Source organism: Rattus norvegicus, chromosome 1 (genome assembly GCF_021556685.1).
Source record: "Rattus norvegicus strain SHRSP/BbbUtx chromosome 1, alternate assembly SHRSP_T2T, whole genome shotgun sequence".
Classification (NCBI taxonomy): Eukaryota; Metazoa; Chordata; class Mammalia; order Rodentia; family Muridae; genus Rattus; species Rattus norvegicus.
Window position 1 is genome coordinate 158,723,876 of NC_141534.1, and position 20,471 is coordinate 158,744,346.

The following is a 20,471-nucleotide window of genomic DNA, read 5'->3' on the forward strand; positions in this document are numbered from 1 at the left end:
ATTACAGGAGAATAAGGGAAACGTATTAGATCATTTGGAATTAAAAATAGAGTAGAAAAGTCTAAAGCTTTTGAAGAAGAAAGAAAATGATAAATGTGACTATCTCTATGACAGAGAGCACACTAATTTAAAATATAATGTTCCATAATGTAAAATGTGTTTGAAAGGGGAAGATTAATATTTTAAAAATGCAGATAAAACTTTAAAAACTAAACAAAAAAGTCAGCAAATATAGTGAATCATACATTTTATGGAAAAGTAAATTAAAAGCCAATTAGCATAAAAGACACTTACCTTCATAACTGAAGAAATCTAATTAAAAATATAATTGTTTATTTACCAAAATAGAAAAAGTCAAATGTTGGGGTATGTGCAAATAATTAGTGTAAAAATACAAAATCATGTTATTAGTAGGAATATAAATGAATGCCCCATTTTTACAGGAGCATTACAATGACTATCAAAATCGCCTTTATTCAAGTTACCATTAGTTGGTATTTATTATTGAATTGTTTGTAATAGCAAAGTGTTAAAGAACCAGTGTGTTCATTAACTGTGAACTAGTGACATAAAATGGTTCATGATAAATCCTAGGACTTTATATAGCATTAAGATTAATGAAATCAATGCGTGTATGTAAAATGTAACTAAGAACATTCCCTGAGATTAGCTGGAGTAGCATACTCCTTTAGTCTGAGCACTTGGAAAATGAATCAGGAGGGTTTCTATGAGTTTGAGGCCAGCCTGGCCTATATAGTGAGTTTAAGGAACTACACAGACAGAACCTGTCTCAAAGCATTAACATCAACTCAGAAAGCTCTTTGAGTAAAATCAAGACATGATACAATGTACACAATATACCCTCATTTAAATATTATTATTAAATATTCTTTGTTATAATGGTATATTAAATACTAAATAATAAACATTTAATCATATATTTATAACTGGTTTATAGTCATGCCAAAGTACTGTGTACTATATATAGGAAGTCGTCAAGATTATTACATTTTATGTTTACTTTTATTTATATTTGTGTGTGTGTCCCTGTGTATTAGATCCCTTGGAGCTGGAGTTAGAGGTGATTATATGCTATCTGAATCTGGGAACCAAACTTGGGTCCTCTTCAAGAACAATAGTCTTGACCATTGAGCCATCTTTTCAACCCCCAAATAGATAGCTCTTGAAGTAACAGTAGAAAAATATTTATTTTGTGTTTTTATACCAATTTAATTTTGATACATGGTATTGTGCATCTGTACTACTTCCATTTGTATATCAACATATCTGATAAATAAGATGATTACCTTTTTAATCATTTAAATGTTAAATAAATAATGATGTTTAATTATATAATAACAACATTTAAAAACCATATACCCTTTGTCTTACAAAGACCCTGTCCAGAGCATTTATCCTTCATGAAGACATTCATAAATGTACTAAAGAAAAATGGAACCAATTTTAACAACATCAGTAAGAATCTCATTGAGCAATTCTAGAGCATTTTACAAGGAACAGTCTTTCAATTAAAAACTCAAGTGACATGAGCTTGTATGAAAGATGCCTAGGTTACATTGTTAAATGATAGCCAAAATAAGTTATATTTATACATAATATTTGATTTCATTAGTTAAAAGACAAGTAATAAAGTATTTATGTAACAAGAACAACAGAAATTCAGATATAGCCAAATGCTCTACATGGGTGAATTCCAGACCAAAAGACAGTAAAGAGGCCAACTATGGAAGTGAAAATGGTAAGAATTCACTTAGTTTTTTCTTGTATAATTTTTGGAAATATTTTCTAGTAATGTCCATTTTTAAATAAGAGCTAGTTGTTTTACAGTAGAAGAAACTATTTAAAAAAAATTGACACCTGATAGTGTGCAGTTCTGGCTACCATAATCCTACTTCTGGCCCATTAGCATCATTGGCAGTGTTGAAAATGACTTGTTCTTTATTCTTGAGGAGCTTTGGTATTTCTCCAATCAAAGAGAGGTTGTTAGGGTGTTGTTGTTGTTGTTGTTGTTGTTGTTGTTGTTGTTGTTGTTTGTTTGGTTGGTTGGTTGGTTGGTTTTTTGCTGTGATAAAATCCCTCAACCTGAAGCAACTTATAGGGGGGGATAAAGTTCATTTGGTTTATGACTCTAGAGAGAAAGTCCACAATGGCAGCAGAGACATGTCAGGTGACAGGAGGAAGAGGCTGAGTGGTCACATCTCAACCACACACAGGAAGCAAAGAGAGCAGGAAGTAGGGTGAGGTTATAAAATCACCAAGACTGTCTGTAATGATGTATGTCTCTAGTGATGTATTTCTTCCAGCAAGACTATACCTCCTAAACATTGCATAATGTCCCCCAACAGTGCAAGCAGCTGGGGACCAAGAATGCAGGTGTGCCTACCATCATAGGCACATTAGATCGTAATGGCCTAACTGTTCCTTCCTTCTGAAATGAGAGAAAACAGCCTCAGAGAGAAGATAAGACAGTCACTTTTTAATGCCTTGCCCAACAGGCGTAGCACAGTGGGATTCTCAAAACCAATGCATAGTTAATGCTTGGAAAAGAAAGCTCACCAGAAGAGAAAACCAGAGGACAGGCAAAAGACACTCTAGATATCAATGACGATACTTTAACAGAGTTACTATGAGGAAGCAATGCCATCAACTTGAAGATTACAGAGGAGGCAAGCCAGCTAGGGAACCAAAATAGTAAACCAGGCCTGCATTTAACTTCTCAGAATTGTTGTTAAGGAAGATTGCCAAAGCAGAATGTTTTGAACATGTGGATATGCTGATCAACTTTGAAGTCTTCTCTTGGGCATAGCATGCTGCCCTGTGAATAAAGGGGAGCAGGGTGAGGGTACCATCTGAATTGGTTAGAAAACTAGACTCGGTATATGTTCACTTCTGTCAGGAAAGCTTCTTGTTCTACTTTGCCCTCACCCACCATCCCTCCCCTCAGTGGCAATTATATCCTGATGGCTTATTGGCGCTATTGATTGGAGAAAGACTTTAGCTTTTGCTTCTCACTGGGCTTGACTTGCTGGTGATTTGATTCTTCCAGGCTGAGGTCAGGGCCTGTTTTATAGATGCTCCACTTCTCTTCTGGTCTATGGGCTCGAAAATGGGAGTTAGTGACAGCAAAATAAACTCCAGGCACTCTATTTCATTTTGTCAGAATTCATTATGGAATTGTGCATGAGAAGTGGGGCAGTTGGGTTTATTTTGGAACACAGCTCAAGGCTGTCTCACCAAGCTCCACGTGACAGGATTAGGCACTTACCCAAAGAGAAGGATCTGGCAGCTAGCCAGGCCCATTCCATACAGTCTCCCCAGAACGTCATCTGAATATGTGAATCTGTCGGCACATACTTGTCTGTTGGCATTACATGTGTCTCTCTTCATTATCATTTCCCCTTCTAGTTGTAAAGCCAATCTGCCCTAGAAATCCGGGAAACCCATGGGAACATAGCAGTACACACACTGAAACTCTTGTGGACCGGGATGGATAAAATATTTCCATCCTAGCTAGGCTGTGCCACAAACACAAGATGAAATTTCATGGCCTTGCTTTCTAAAAGTAATCATGACTACGAAGCTTGCTGAAATAAGAAACACCTGAATAACAAATGAAGAAATCTTGAGGAACATGGAGTAATTTTAGATAGCCTGTTAATTTTGGAAAACTTTTGTTCTTCTTTTGGTGTACAGATATTGTGCCTAAAAGTCTGATCTGTCTTCTAGGTGAATGGTATCGATCTCCGAGGAGCATCTCATGAACAGGCAGCTGCAGCACTGAAGGGGGCTGGGCAGACAGTGACAATCATAGCACAATATCAACCTGAAGGTGAGTCAAACTCATACTCTGAATGTTCCAGAACTCATGCTCTGAATGTTACAGAATGGCTCTTTGTGGATACATTGCTGCTTCTCAGTGCTAATCTTGATCAAGATCAGTAATATTTTTATTAAACTACTCGTGATAGAAACTTAATGATGAATGTCCCCTAAATCTCACAAAAGTTGTTGCTCCTAATCTTCCAGAACATCAAGCAGTTAGAAAACTCACATGAACAAATGAACTCAAATACCCCAAAAGCCAAAACCAGCTCTGTTCCTTTATGTCCTTATCTAGTCACCACTGGATACTGTGAAAGCAATTTAGACTTAGGAAGTAAGGAGGAGGAGAAATTTCTTCTTTAGAAATAGATGTGTTAAGCAGACGATTTTTCTGTCCTCAAGGCAATACCTTAATTCTCACTAATGTCTCTAGACATTCTACTCGATTTTCAACTATAGAGTTCTCTAAAATCAATAACTGTAAAAAAGGAAGGAAGGAAGGAAAGGAAGAAAGGAAGGGAAGGAAGGAAGGAAGGAAGGAAGGAAGGAAGGAAGGAAGGAAGGAAGGAAGGAAGTCAGGTACTTGATGAGATACTGTTGTTAGAGTAACATCCCAAATGGGATTAACTCTATTTAAACATCTGTTTCTATGATTAAAATGCTCCTTGGTGACACAACTAGGATGTGAAGAGGTATGTGGTCGTGTGTGTGTAATGGTCCTCTGCAAGTGAAACAAAAACAAAATGGTAAAGATACATCTTGTTTCATGAAAAGAAGAATATGGCTTCCTTCTTGAAGAAATGTAAGTGAATTGTTAGGAAAGGACTCTATTTAACAACTAAAGATAAGATTACAAAGTGTAGTGAAGGAAAGGCTCCATGAGCCAGATATAAAGAACTCCTTTGTTCTTTTCAAATGATACCTCATTGATTCATTTTACCATGGGTGCTGTGGAAGGTTGAAGTATGGGTCTTTGCCTGTGGCAGTCTACGTCTTATCATTATTGGTGGACAGCATGTTCTATAAAAGAATAAATAAATCACCTTCTTTCATGTGTGTCTGGGCAAATTGGCTTTGTTGGTACCTGACTTTAGAATCAGGATTTGTGAGCAAATTAAACAAAATTTTAATAAATGTACTTTGCTGTCAGCCTGTGTCCCAGATGCCCACAGGGCTGGTAAAGAAAGGATGAATGATGGGTGGGGATGAGACAGAAGATGAGCACAGGCTCCCTAAATTCTGCTAAGAGGACTTTTTGCTTCTTAAATATTGATGCATTTCTTTCTCCTAAGAGGAGGGAGTGTATCCATTATAAAACAGAAAATGAAAACAATCGTGTTCTGGTTCTGTCAGGATGAATTTCCATGCTTCCACTAGAATCTGCTGTAGCCTGATTTTATTTAAGCGTTATACTCCAGTAAGATAATGGACTATACTTCATCAAGAGGCCTATTAAAGGTGTGTCTTATAAATCACACCAATTGATGGTCATCATGAAACCTGCAAATAACGAAAGTGTCTTTCAAAATAACAATGCAAGGACTTGATTCACAGGATGGGTCTAATTTGCCACAGCTTTATGGCAGTTGGAAATGAGGAAGTAGAAAGGGGAAGCAATCAGTTTTATTCTCCCTTTTGTAAACTTTATCCGCAGCCAAACCTTAAGTGAACTGTTGTTTGGAATGAAAGATTGATTAGATTTTTGTTTTGGTTGTATAACGACATTTAAATTGCAAAACAGCTTAAGGAAATAACCGACAATTTACTTTTAAATTAACAAGTGAATTGAAGAGTATGCTGCGGGGTTTCATTAGAGAATTCTTAGCGGGCCCCTTTCATTTCTGTCAGTAGTGTATCCTCTGTGATAGTGATGAAATGTTACTGCATTTCTTTTGGAGTGGTCAAGAAGTAGGTTTTTAGGCTGAGGAGATGAAACTTTGGATAAAGACCTTGCCTCGCCATGAGAACTTGAGAACGTGATCTTGAATCCCCAGAATCTATGTAAACTCAGGCCTGGTAGTGTACATCTGCAATTCTAGAACTTCTGCAGTGAGATGGGAAATGGAGACAGGAGAATTAACAGAAGTTCACAGGCAAGCCTTATGTATGCACTTGAAAACAAGAGAGACTGGCTCAAAGTAGAACTTGAGGCCTGACACCTGAGTTTTCCTTACACCTCTATTAGCACTCAGCGGTATGTATGTAGCTACTCTCACACCCATACGTACACACACACAACACATGTGCACATCCACATGCACATGAAGGCCATCCACACACTCACTCAGAGACAAAAATAAAGAACTAGGCTTCTAGTAAATACATTTTTAGTCACTTTCAAGTTATTATCGGGGAAGGCGATGTATGCCCTGTTCAACATTCTTTGATACTCAGGAAATTTTGTCTTCTACCGCACGTATGTTGCATGTTATTCATTTCTAAGTAATTTTTTCACCTTGCTGAAGAGAAATAACTATTATACATAAGAGAAATCAGTTCCCGATGAACAACATTTGTGGTAATGGCCCTAGCTCTAAGAATTATGAAAGAGTTCTGAAACGGCAAGAAAAGAAGAAACCCGCAGGATCCATAATAAAACAGAAAAAAAATAGCATATTGTGGAAATGTGGGAATGGAGCTACACCTTGAAAAAGGGTAAGATAGGCATTTTAGAAAGGAGGAAGAAAGAATATCCTGCTGAACTACGAGATTCCTGGTTCCATGCAAACATACATCATATCTGTGTTCTGCTCTCTCTGTCTCCCAGGTACTACCATAGATACTTCTATAAATCATATTGCTAAATTACTGAAAGAGGTATTTACAAACCTCGGTGCTTGTGTTTCCACTTAAGGTAGTTGGTAGTCAAAGGAAACCTTCATTTTTACTTGCTTGAGCAAATAAAATGATTATTTTATGTTTAAAGGTAGAAAGAGGATTATTGAAGGAAAATGTGTAGCAAAATGCCAACTGTTGAATTATGATGGTGCTTAGCACGGATTTTTCAAATATAGTTGTTCTAAGGTGTAATAAATGTCTTCTTTGGAGAGTCTTGTGCTACCAAGTCAGATTGTGTGTATACACAGTCCTGTTTAAAAGGAGGATGGTCCCTTCTGTGTACATTACCCTGTCCGCACTGTCTTTTTCAGTGTGAGGCTCAAAATAATAAAACTAAAGCCAGTTTAGACAATTATGCAAAATACCATTTCAAGGTGACTGTAATATTTTACCATCTCCTTAAATTCAATTGTGTCATATGATCACCTTAAATTTTATATGTGTTACACTAATAATTAGAAAAATAGTAAGAACAACAATAAGAACACAGTGGTCTTCTTTTTTTTTCCCATTTTATCATATATCTGATCCCTTAGGAACAATTCCATTAAGCACCGTGAGAAGCTGATTCTTATTTTAAAAGCAAAACCAAAACTTTTGTCTGGTTTACTTTGTGAAGTTACCACACCACTCCTAAAAACATAGTAACACACACACACACACACACACACACACACACACACACACACACACACACACACCACGTACCTCATCCTTTCTCTTTCCTTGATTTTTTTTAGATGTTTGTCATTGCTTTCCGAATTATCTTTCTATAAGACAGAACCCTTAGGATCTTGCACTCAGAGCTCATTCCCTTCATCTTGGTTCTCCAGCCAGCCTCGCTTGACCAACACTATTTACCCTACCATTGTCCACAGTCTCATCCTTTTCATTGCTCCCTGATTGCACAAAACTATTCCCTGCTTCTAAATTTACTCCCAGATTTCCCTGCTTCCACTCCTTCATTTGGTGGGTTCCTTCTCCGAAACCCCATGTGCTCCACTCCAACAAACTCCTTACAACCCAAGGGATCTTTATGCTCCACAGTGAGTCTGCCTTTAAGCTGCTTGGTCATGTGAGTTCTTTCTCTGAACTCAGACATGTATTCAGATACTTGTGCCCCTTCCTGTGATCTACACCATGCTCCACTCAAGTGTAGAAGAGATGGCTGCCATTTGTGTCATCTCCTTTATTAATTCTCGCAACAGGAGCTTGAATATACTTTATCAGTGAGTTATAGGGTGAGGCTTGTCTTGAAAGTATGAAAAGAAGTCCAACCCTAAAAACAAAGCCAGTTGTAATTGTTAACTGCTGGAAAAGAAAAATCAGTTTTTGGCCAATGTTGTGTCACTGGATACATTAACCACACTCCATAGCAGGCCCTGTGTCTAGGAGTTATTGACCAACACAAAAAAGACTGTTTGGAGGATGGGTTTTTTTTCTTGTTTGTGTGAGTGTGTACGCCTTTTTTGTCTTATTGTCTCTTTTTGCTTTCATTTCTTTTTTTTTTTTTTGAGAAAGAGAGAGAGAGAGGAAGAGAAAGAGAGAAAAAGAAAGAGAGAAGGGGAGAAAAAGAATATGAAGTTGCCTGGGTAGGTAGGTGAGAAGGCTCTGTGAGGACTTAGTGAAATAGAAAGAAAGCATCTAAAGAAATGTTCAACATCCTTAGTCATCAGGGAAACACAAATCAAAACAACCCTGAGATTTCACCTCACACCAGAGAGAATGGCTAAGATAAAAAAACTCAGGGGACAGCAGATGCTGGCAAGGATGTGGAGAAAGAGGAACACTCCTCCATTGTTGGTGGGATTGCAGACTGGTACAACCATTCTGGAAATCAGTCTGGAGGTTCCTCAGAAAATTGGATATTCCACTACCTGAGGACCCAGCTGTACCTCTCTTGGGCATATACCCAAAAGATGCTCCAACATACAACAAAGACACATGCTCCACTATGTTCATAGCAGCCTTATTACAATAGCCAGAAGCTGGAAAGAACCCAGATGCCCTTCCACAGAGGAATGGATTAAAAAAATGTGGTACATCTACAAAATGGAGTTCTACTCAGCTATCAAAAACAATCACTTCATGAAATTCATAGGCAAATGGAATGAACTAGAAAATATCATCCTGAGTGAGGTTACTCAATCACAGAAAAATACATTTGGTATGCACTCATTGATAAGTGGATATTAGCCAAACAGCTCAAATTATCCAAGATGCAATCTACAGACCACAGGAAGCTCAAGAAGAAGGATGACCAAAATGCAGATGCGTCCACTCCTTCTTAAAGGGGGGGAAATATTCATAGGAAGGAATATGGAAGCAAAGTTTAGAGCAGCGACTCAAGGAACGGCCATTCAGAGTCTGACACACATGTGGCCCATATATATACAGCCACCAAAATTAGATAAGATTGACGAAGCTAAAAAATGCATGTGGAAAGGGACTGGATATAGATCTCTCCTGAGAGACACATCCAGAGCATGTCCAATACAGAGGTCAAAGCAAACCACCAAATTCTCAAAATATATTGTATAAAATTGTTTAAAGAAAACAAAGAAATATTAAATATTTCCAGTGTGTTGGCTGATGAATATTAACAGTAAATACTGAAGAAATATTTGTTCAACAGATATAGAAGAATGACCTAGAACTTTGAAATTATTAGAGAAATGTTTAATTATTAGAGAATTATTATTAGAGAAATGTTAAATAAATCCCTAGACATTTCATGCTCACAATTTTTAGATGGTGTCCTTTGGAACTTTTCTCTAACAACTTTAGCAATCCCCTCTGTCCTGCATTCCAGAAAATCCACAATTGTTTTGGAACATAGAAAAAGGATTTAATGCTCTGGTATTGTTTCAACTTCTAAAAACTAACTTTAATGCCACTGATAAAATTTGCAAACATTAATGATAGTCTAATTATACATTTAACAAAAAGAACTTTACGAAACATTCTCATGAGATCAAAGCCAAATTTTACAATATCTGTTCCTTTCATATATAATAGTAACTAAATTTAATATGAGAAACTGATTGGTATTGAAATAACTACCTACCATTCATTTGAAGAACTATGTGAACAGTAAAAGTTATCAGCTAAGGTACAAAAAGGAAGAAACTACGTTCCAAACCTTCCTTATGAAAAGGCTGATACTCCCTAATGGGATAGCTCCGAGCTTTGTGGAAACACTGGAGGGGCTCAGTGTGGCTTGCATGGAGACTAGATAGGAAAGACCCTGGGGAAGTCCCTATCAGCAATCATACAGTGTTTGCTTACATAGACAGTGGAGGGGCCTGATTTCATCCACCCTTTGTTTTCCAATAGGATACTTATATTCCTGACATTAAAACTACAGACTTATTAGTCTAATTTGTTCCATGAAATTGAGACAGCCTGTCATGGTATCACTTACAGATTCAGTTCACCGATATCCTTTTCTTTCTCTGGATGCTTCCTATGCTCCTGTGTTCCAGGAAAATGACAAAGCAGTGAACCAAAGAAGTCTTCCCTACTATAAAATGTATCAGATGGTGATAAGCAGCATAGAGGAATATGAATTAAAAATTGGAGTGATAGGGAATTATTAAGTAAGTATGGAGCTGTGCTGAATTATAGGAGTATCCTTCTAACAGATGTGGTACAAGGCCAACAACATAGACAAGTATTAACCCAACCGTAGCAGGCTGGAATCTGTAATCTACCAAGACGCTCAGATGTATTCATATTATTGTTTGAAATGTGGCTCTATAGTGTACTTGGATCCATGAAACCATTGTCATTTGACACTACTGTGTTCAATTCCTCTACCCGAAGCACTGGGAGGTCCCATAAAGCTGTAGCATCAGGTTTTATTACCGATGTGTGCCAATGCAATGATTGGTCCTAATCCCATAGTTTTGCCAGAGATGTATTCAATTCAGGGGTTTTCAGGAGCCCATGTGTCAGTCTACTGTGCATATGTCTTCCCCCTAAATATAGATCATCAAGAGCATTCATATCTGTTTTTGCTAGGTAGTGAGACAGTGAACATGGTCAGGCTAGAGTGTGGCCTGAAGGGAAGGAACAGAGCAGGAAAGTGAGGTGACTTAAGAATAAATCTCTTCCTGTTGGATACCTTTATACACCAAGACAAAGTCAGATCCTTAAGGAATCACTATAAAACTTCTTGGGTGAGTTATTATTTTAAAAAAAAACCCAGAAACTCATTTAAATAATCGATCATACCACCTAAGTCATAAGCTACTTCCAAAGGAATAATATGTACATCTTTCGTCATAGGGCGAAACTGATCTTACTGGGACTATTCACTTGATAGAGGCTTGAAATTAGGTTCTGTACCTGAAGATTCTCAGAGATCTGTGCACATATGCCAGTTTTAAAAGGTGTATTTACAATGTGAGGTATAATCTTTTCTTTAAATCAAAGTATCTACAGGTTTAAGCATATGAAAGAGCAGCTGTGACATATAAAAATGTTATCCCAAGGTAAATAACTGTAACTTAAATTCCCAGGCAAGACTGGCAAAATCGAGGTGCAGAGCTTGGTCAGAAATTACACCAAATCATAGAAAGTGTTTAAGATAAGACAGACTCTGGACTAGGGAGGGAACACTTTTTCCTAGTACAGACCTTGTGCTATTTCATCTTTTTTAATTTATTTTTTATCGAATATTTTCTTTATTTACATTTCAAACGTTAATTCCCTTTCCCGGTTTCCCCTCTGGCAACACCCTACTCTCATCAATGGACAGATCATGGAAACAGATACTAAACAGAGACACAGTGAACCTAATGGAAGTTATGAACCAAATGGATGTAACAGATAACTATAGAACATTTCATCCTAAAACAAAAGAATATACTTTCTTGTCAGCACCTCATGGTACCTTCTCTAAAATTGACCATATAATTGGTCACAAAACAGGCCTTAACAGATACAAGAAGATTGAAACAATTCCATGTATCCTATCAGATCACCATAGACTAAGGTTGGTCTTTAATAACAACAAAAACAACAAAACACATGTAACCTGAACAATTCAAGGAAGAAATAAAGGAGAAAACTAAAGACTTTTTAGAATTTAATTAAAAATGAAGGCACAACATACCTAAACTGATGGGACACAATGAAAGCTGTGCTAAGAGGAAAACTCATAGCGCTGAGTGCCTGCAGAAAGAAACAGGAAAGAGCATATGTCAGCAGCTTGACAGCACACCTAAAAGCTCTAGAACAAAAAGAAGCAAATACACCCAGGAGGAGTAGAAGGCAGGAAATAATCAAACTCAGAGCTGAAATCAACCAAGTAGAAACAAAAAGGACCATAGAAAGAATCAACAGGACCAAAAGTTGGTTCTTTGAGAAAATCAACAGATAAACCCTTAGCCAGACTAACGAGAGGACACAGAGAGTGTATACAAATTAACAAAATCAGAAATGAAATGGAAGACATAACAATAGAATCTGAGGAAACAAAAAATCATATCCTACCATAAACGCCTATATTCAACAAAACTGGAAAATCTGGATGAAATGGACAATAATTTAGACAGATACCAGGTACCAAAGTTAAATCAGGATCAGACAAACCATCTAAACTGTTTCATAACCCCTAAAGAAATAGAAGGAAGCGATTTCATCTTTATGAGCCTGTTTTCTTGCATTTTTTCAAATGGATAAGGTGAGTGATATATTTTCAGAAGAATCTAGAAGATATTAAATTCAGACTGAAATAAAAAAAATAGGATCCTTGATCGCAGATGATATGACACCATCAGCTCCATTATCTGAAGTTTTCTCACAGACATTTTGTCCTCATTCCATAGCTTCTAATGCATAAGAGTAAAGGGATGAACTGAAGTTCTATGCATCTTAACTGCAAGCACTGAGAAGTGAGGACGAGAAGTTGCTTAGCACACTGTAGAACGGAAGCTCCGTCAGCCTACGGATAGCTGCTGACAGTGGCCTGTGCTTCAACGTAAGCCACTAACAGCCTGATAATCTAAGAACTTAAAGGGGTCAGAAAGTCCTCAGAGTACGGGAAGGATTTCTCACTTTACTTTCATGTCTAGCTTGTAACTGGCATTGTCATTGTTTGTCTATTATTGCTAATATTAGCAACTGTTTTAGTATAAAATGCATGCTAGACTGGAAATACTGATACTTTACTAAATAGTTCCAATCTATTATAATGTCCTCTTCTCCACGGTAACTCATTCCTGCACATTCTCCATCCATCTAGCCATCTATACATTAAACCATCCCTCATCATGCTCTATTATGTCCAATATAATACAATTCTAAATATGTTACATTAACTTTGACTTTATTGAGGAGTGGAATATTATAATTTTAGTAAACTACTAGGAGAAATTTTTTACATGACACTAGAATTTATATTACTTAGCAATGTATTTCTCTTTAACCACATTTCTATCTGTCGATTCCCATTCCCCCAATATGCATACATACAATAACAGGTAACACACCAGCATCTAAAACCTCTCCCAACCTACTCCTTCACTCCATGTGTCCTTTTCCTGGAGTCATAGTTGTTTTTTATTTCATCCTTAACCTCATTTGACTTGTAGCCCGGCAGGATATGACTATGCAGAGGGTGTATATTTGTGAGGGATTCTCTACCGATTCCTTAATGATTAATGATGCTGAGTCTGACTTCCTATGCCAAAAAGCCACTCTGGACCTAGAACAATTCAGTCAAAATAGAAGCAGGCATCACTTTCTGACTCAGAAGTTTCCACTGACCTCATTGTCTATTCTTGGAATGTTAAATATCAAACACATGAAATGGACTAAAATCTTCGTTAATTGGAGGGAGGGGAATTCCCTTATCATCTATGAACATAAATTATGCAATACTAGAAGGAGCCAAATAATCTACTTGCTGGAAATATTCTGAAAACCAAAGTCCTCAGATCCATACCTACCATTTGCGATACTTAAAAACAAGGAAATAAAGGATTTTTAGTACAATATTAATTCATTGAAGACATATGATATTAAAACTTAGTCCCTCACTTACAGTAACCACATTTTTTGTCATGAAATAAAGGATTTTTAAAGCATTTCTTACTATACTATTACAAAAAAGAAAACATTTTTGATTGGCCCACTCTCCAATTTTATGCATAAGTTCATGTTTCAGGAGAAAATAGAGGAGTACAAACTCAGATGAATTTAAAATACCTGTTAAGGGACCCCTGTTGAAGGATTCAGAGAAAGGACTGGAAGAGCTTGAAGGAGCTTGAGACCCCACATGAGCAACAATGTCAACCAACCAGAGCTTCCAGGGACTAAGCCACTACCCAAAGACTATACATGGACTGACCCTGGGCTCCAACTGCATAGGTAACAATGAATAGCCTAGTAAGAGCACCAGTGGAAGGGGAAGCCCTTGGTCCTGCCAAGACTGAACCCCCAGTGAACGTGATTGTTGGGGGGAGGGCAGTAATGGGGGAAGAATGGGGAGAGGAACACCCATATAGAAGGGGAGGGGGAGGGGTTAGGGGGATGTTGGCCGGGAAAGGGAATAACAATTGAAATGTAAATAAGAAATACCCAATTTAATAAAGATGGAGGGAAAAAAAGAAATGTAAATAAGAAATGCCCAATATAATAAAAATGGAGGAAAAAAATACCTGTTAAATGAAGTTCATTTCTTTGATGTTAGGTAGAGTTGACCAAGACATCTGATTGAATAGCCTATTACTTAAGCTAATTTCCTAATTTAGCAGCAAGTAATAAAGCATATGTTTCTCCACCCCGTGCTCAAGACACACCATTTTTCCAAACATTGATTAGCCTACAGTTAAAAATTGATTTTTTTAAAGGGAGTTGAAGGAAGTGGTAGGGAGGTTAAGATTCAATAAGATGTAGCCCTTCTGGCCTACAACTAACGACAGCAAGATTATCTTTAGGACTCTTGAGCCAACGTTCTATGAAATTTAATTTATACCCTCTTCTAATTAAGCATGTTATCAATGAAAAATAAAAATTATAGTAAGCTGGTAATTCCTAAATGTCCTCTTTTTAATTTCATACATTTAAAAATGTAGAAATTCTGCTTTCACTTACTCACAGAAAAGGAAGCATATATATATATATATATATGCTACTCTGTGTTCAATAAGATTTGAGCTTTTTATGTTCTAAGTTTAATTCAAATAGAAGTGCTTTAGGGAATTTTAATTTAACAATTTATTGTTCATAGCTCTTAGTTGTAGGCCTACTGTATGCAAAAGCTTATCAAGCTCATAAATTGATAATTCCTATAATTCTTGTACTTTAAAATAAATGTGCTGAGGCTAAAATGGAGTGATATGAGAAAACTCTATTTCAGGAAATCAGGTATATAGAACGCTGAAATATTGGAGGTATTTTGAATTCTCACAATTATAAATAGCAGCAGTATTAATATAGAAAAGCAAAGCCTTGGAAAGATAAAGTGTTCGTCTTTAATATGCTTCACAGAATGCTAATCCAAATAGGATTACTGACAGACTTGTTGATTCTGCTGGCTGAGTCTGTAAAAAGCAAGAGTATCGAAACTACTTTAGTTCATGATGATTTTCTTAAGCCCCACTTTGTTTGTTGAGATGCATTATTTCTGCCTTCTAGGAATAACTTTTTTATTAATAGAGAGTTGTTTGCATACTGGGAACATTAAGTAGAAGCACAGCAAAATGTATTCATTTTATCTTCTTTTGGCTGACATTCTTTAATATTTCCAATGAGTGGAAGGCAGCCGTGTATATCAGAGGTAGAATGGTCACTGCCCTAATGGACCTTCAGTTAGTCAAATAAAACCTCATTGATGAAGTACAGAAGCTTCTGTGCATGCTATAGAAACAGAAGAGAACTTGAGTGTTGACTCAGGTGTATGCAAAACCAGACCAAATGAAATTCCATGACCAAGACTGGAAGCTCAAGAAGGCAAGCTCTAATACTCTCTCTTAGCTCCAGAGTGCATAGGAGTTAACTTGTCAAAGTTCAGCATGATACATGACAAGGAAGAATGATCTAAGAGACAAAGCCTACGGGAAAGAAAGGCACAGAACATGAGGGAGTGAAAGCAAGGCAGAGAATACTGGAGAGACACAGTATGTAAGGCAGAATAGAGGGCATAGTGCATCACACAAGATGTAAGGTAAATGATTGATAGGTTACTGAAATGTGTTAAACCTCAGAATGGGGGGATCAGATTAGCTCCTCAAACAGATGTCTCTGCTAACTAAATGGAGAATGGTTCAGCAAGCACTCTATGGGTCAGAGTAGACTACAGAATCACCAATCTTTGGAATATTAACTCTCCAAGATCTTTAATGAATGTCTGACACCACAGAGAGTACTAAAGAGCTAAACAATAATAAAACAATACATCAATAACAATATGCAATAAAAATTATATGAATTTTCTTTTTCATCTCTCTCTCTCTCTCTCTCTCTCTCTCTCTCTCTCTCTCTCTCTCTCTCTCTCCTTCTCCATGCAGCACTAATAACTTAACTCTTGGGCTTGCAAAATAGCTCAGTAGGTAAAGGTACTTGCTACCAACACTTAAACATGAGTTTGTTCCCTGCGAGCCACAACAGTAGAAGAAGAAAGCAGACTTCTGTAAACTGCCCTCCAACCTCTACACCTATGCTATGGTACACACACCCATATGCATACAAGTACAGACAGATAGACACAAACACAGCAAAGAAATGTAAATAATAATAACAATAATAATAATAAATGTGATCCTTATTGTACTGAGATAGTGTTTTACATGATGGTTGGCCATGTGTCATTGAAATTGAAAAAAGAAATCTCACTATTCTAGATGATAAATAATGTTTGATAAATCAAAGATGTCAAAAAATAGGAAGAAATTAGACAGATTTAAGAGGGAATAGATAATAAAAGCATTAGAATCAGAGGTTGGTTTAATAAAGATACATTAATTCAGTTGGCCTCAAGATACACACCTGTAATCCCAGCACTCGGAAGATTCAGTTGGAGGAAAAGGAATTTAAGGCTAGCCTGACCTAAATGAAGTTGTTTTTCATGTTGCAAAATCAAAAAAGAAAGCAAAAACTTTGGAGGTCTGGAAGTCTTAAGTTTGAAGTTTGGGCCTGGGAAAAGTCACAGTAACAAATTGGCATAAAGACAGGTCACCAATTATGAGCTGGGAAGCCTAAGGTTAGTGGCAGCCTTTCTGTAGGTAGGAGTGGATTCACCTTCCACTCCACTGGCAGAATTGGTGAGAATGGTCACGGAATGGAATGGGGTAGACTATTCCTAAGAGTGCAATTATCTTCCTTGTGGCATGTGTGTGTGCATTGTGGACCCCACACTGCTCAGCTCTGAACTTGGTTATCTATAACTTTATCATTGATCTTTAGAGCTAGGAGCGTAGTGTTAAGAGCTCTAGTCTAGCATGTGCAAACCTCAAGGTCAGGTTCCCAGCACCACAATGAAAATGTTGATCTTCAGAATGAAAAAATAGTTGCTTGGAGATGAAGAGGTACCTCAACAATCAAAAGCTCTGTCTGTTCTTCCGGAGGACCAGAATTCACTTTCCATGGTGACTCACAACTGTCTGTAGCTCCCACTCTAGGTGACCTGAGGTCCTCTTCTGGCCTCTGATGGTATCATGCATGGAAAAATTGCACATGCTTTCATGCATGCAAAACACTCATACACATCAAATACAAGTGATTTTAAAAATAAGTTGCTCTAGTAGAACTGATTCGATGCTTCCATGAATGAGTCCGATGCTGCTGCACGTTACTTTGAGACAAAGCACTCTTACTAGTTTTGCTGTGGTTTCAAACAGAAACAAAAACAGTGCTGAAAAAATGGTTTATCCAAATGAACCTAAAAAATGGCCTTGAAATTTTTTATGTATGGAATACACTAAATAAAACAAAATATTAACCAGAACAAAAATAATTTTTTTCTAAAATTAGAATAACAGTTTAAATATTAAATTTTTCCTTTAATATGACTGTCATAGTACCCAATGTACTATAAATTACCAAGGGTACAAGTATCCCAAAAGAAACTTCCATTTAATTGTTCTTCATTAATTGCTATGGCTTTCTAGAAAAAAATGAAACATTTAATATCCTTTAAAGAGGTCACTGGGATCCAAAGGGATATGAAACAAGGTTAACTTTGCCCCTTGAAAACATGGACAAAAGTTAATTTGTTTCACTCAATAAATATCTTCACATGATGGTACTTATGATAATCCTTCTGTATTATGTGACAATCTTCTCTTAATTCCTGTTGTTTAAGGTCACTAAGAAATAACCTTATAAAATCACTGGCTTCTTAGTGTAAACAGTTATATTCCATTTGATCTGACTCATTAACTATTTCTATCCTCTTTTTAAAAATTGGATTTCTTAAAAATAAGTGATATGCATGGCAGGGATGCATCCAATAAGCAAAAGGAGAAATGGCAGTTTTTGTGGCAACTCCTCATTGTCAGCCAGTGCAGGAAAGACAAAGGGCCCTCTACAGGTAATGTGGTTGTCTCTGAAACTGGCAAGTTGTTATTGTCAGTAATGGCAGGTGAGAGAGGGTGTGTCTGCCCTACCAGCATCCAAACACAAACAAAACAAAATTCAAATAAATGAGGATTTGCAAAATATTATGTGGAAGGCTGGGGACACATGGGAAAAATCAGAAACACATTTTCCCTACACACACATGCACATGCACATGCACGTGCATACATATATACACACATCATATATATAATATATATTATATGTAAGAAAGTAAATTTTTAAATCTCTTTTGGCTGTTTATTTTGTGAAAACTTTATTGAAAGGTCAAATATGTTTTTGAAGGTGTTTTATTATCTGAGAAGTTAAATTTTTTTTACAATTCAAGCTTTTTCCTTCTCACTTCTAATCTTTGTTTTTTCTGTAAACAAAAATATGAAGCAAAATTTACAGAGATCCCCAAATTGTGGAATTTTGCTATTAAGAATATGAAATTATTAGCCCAAATGCTTGAATTACCCTAGATGCCTAGAACAAATGAAACTCAAGACGGATGATCAAAATGTGAATTCTTCACTCCTTCTTTAAAAGGGGAACAAGAATACCCTTGGCAGGGAATAGAGAGGTAAAGATTAAAACAGAGACTGAAGTAACACCCATTCAGAGCCTGCCCCACATGTGGCCCATACATATACAGCCACCCAATTAGACAAGATGGATGAAGCAAAGACGTGCAGGCCGACAGGAGCCGGATGTAGATCGCTCCTGAGAGACACAGCCAGAATACAGCAAACACAGAGGCGAATGCCAGCAGCAAACCACTGAACTGAGAATAGGACCCCCGTTGAAGGAATCAGAGAAAGAACTGGAAGAGCTCGAAGGGGCTCGAGACCCCTTATGAACAACAATGCCAAGCAACCAGAGCTTCCAGGGACTAAGCCACTACCTAAAGACTACATGGACTGACCCTGGACTCTGACCTCATAGGTAGCAATGAATATCCTAGTAAGAGCACCAGTGGAAGGGGAAGCCCTGGGTCCTGCTAAGACTGAACCCCCAGTGAATGTGATTGTTGGGGGGAGGGCGGCAATGGGGGAGGATGGGGAGGGGAACACCGATAAGAAAGGGGAGGGGGGAGGGGGATGTTTGCCCGGAAACCGGGAAAGGGAATAACACTCGAAATGTATATAAGAAATACTCAAGTTAATAAAAAAAAAAAAAGTAAAACCTAAAAAAAAAGAATATGTAATTATAATATCTGAACATAAAATATTAAGTATCTTGTTAATAAAATGAAAAGTAATTTTTAGAAAAAAGCATGTATTTGTCAAGCATCACCTCGTTTGTCATGCTTGGATTTCTTTAGTATTTTGGGTCAAAATCACATGTATGTCTGCCCCCTCTGACCACTTCTACCTGGCTACAGTCTATTGTTTCATGATGTGCTCAAATGAACCGAAATTACCACTCACATGGCACATTCTGTAATCCCATCTTCTTAATTTTAAGCTGCAGGAGAGGTGCACATGTATATGGAGCACATACGGAAGTGGTTATCTCCTCCCATCTTTACCTGACTTCAAACCCTGAGCTAAGGTCTTCAGGTTTGCACAGCAAGCACCTTTGTCTTCTGAGTCATCTCACCAGCCTGGTGCCTCATCTTCTATCACTCAGTGGGTCAAAAAACCAAAAACGAAAAACAAACAAACAAACAAAAAGCCTACTTAACAAAGGAATATAAGACAAAAAGCCTACAAAAAATACCAGTGACATTTTGTGTCAGCCATCTACTGGGCATGGAGTCTGTCCTGAAGTGTGGCGCCTATATCCTAGAGACTCCACTGAAGAAAACTAATTTTTCTTCTGAAAGCAGATGTCAATTGAAGATAGATTATTGGTTAAGGATGGAACCCATGCCCACATTCCCTTTCCCCATTGCACCCCCATCTGGATTGAACTGCGCAGGCCCTGTGCATGCTGCTACAGTCCATTTGAGTTCATATGTATGCCAGTCCTGCTGGATCTGGAAGGCACTGTTTTCCTGATATCATCTATCCCCTCTAACATTCTATATAAGACCGATTATATCTGCCTGCTGTCCATTTAAGGGTCTCTGTGTTGACATCCATCCACTAAAGGGAGATCTTCTCTGATGCTGGGTGAGCTAGGCTCTGATCTGGGTCTCAGTTTGCTTTGGTCCCAGATAGAAGAAAGTCAACAATGCTTTTTTCTTAAACCTGAGCATCACAAAAAGAGGTTGGACT

The 20,471-nt window shown here is 37.4% G+C and overlaps 1 protein-coding gene across 23 annotated transcripts in view; it reads left to right on the forward strand.

The window, feature by feature from the left end:
• The window catches only part of Dlg2 (discs large MAGUK scaffold protein 2), a 2,073,609-nt gene that overhangs the window by 1,759,080 nt on the left and 294,058 nt on the right, over positions 1 to 20,471 (forward strand). For all 23 annotated transcript variants that reach the window (XM_087586773.1, XM_087586779.1, XM_087586780.1 and 20 more), the window contains 1 exon segment: positions 3,748 to 3,850. In XM_087586773.1, the coding sequence (XP_087442899.1) occupies positions 3,748 to 3,850 (103 nt within the window).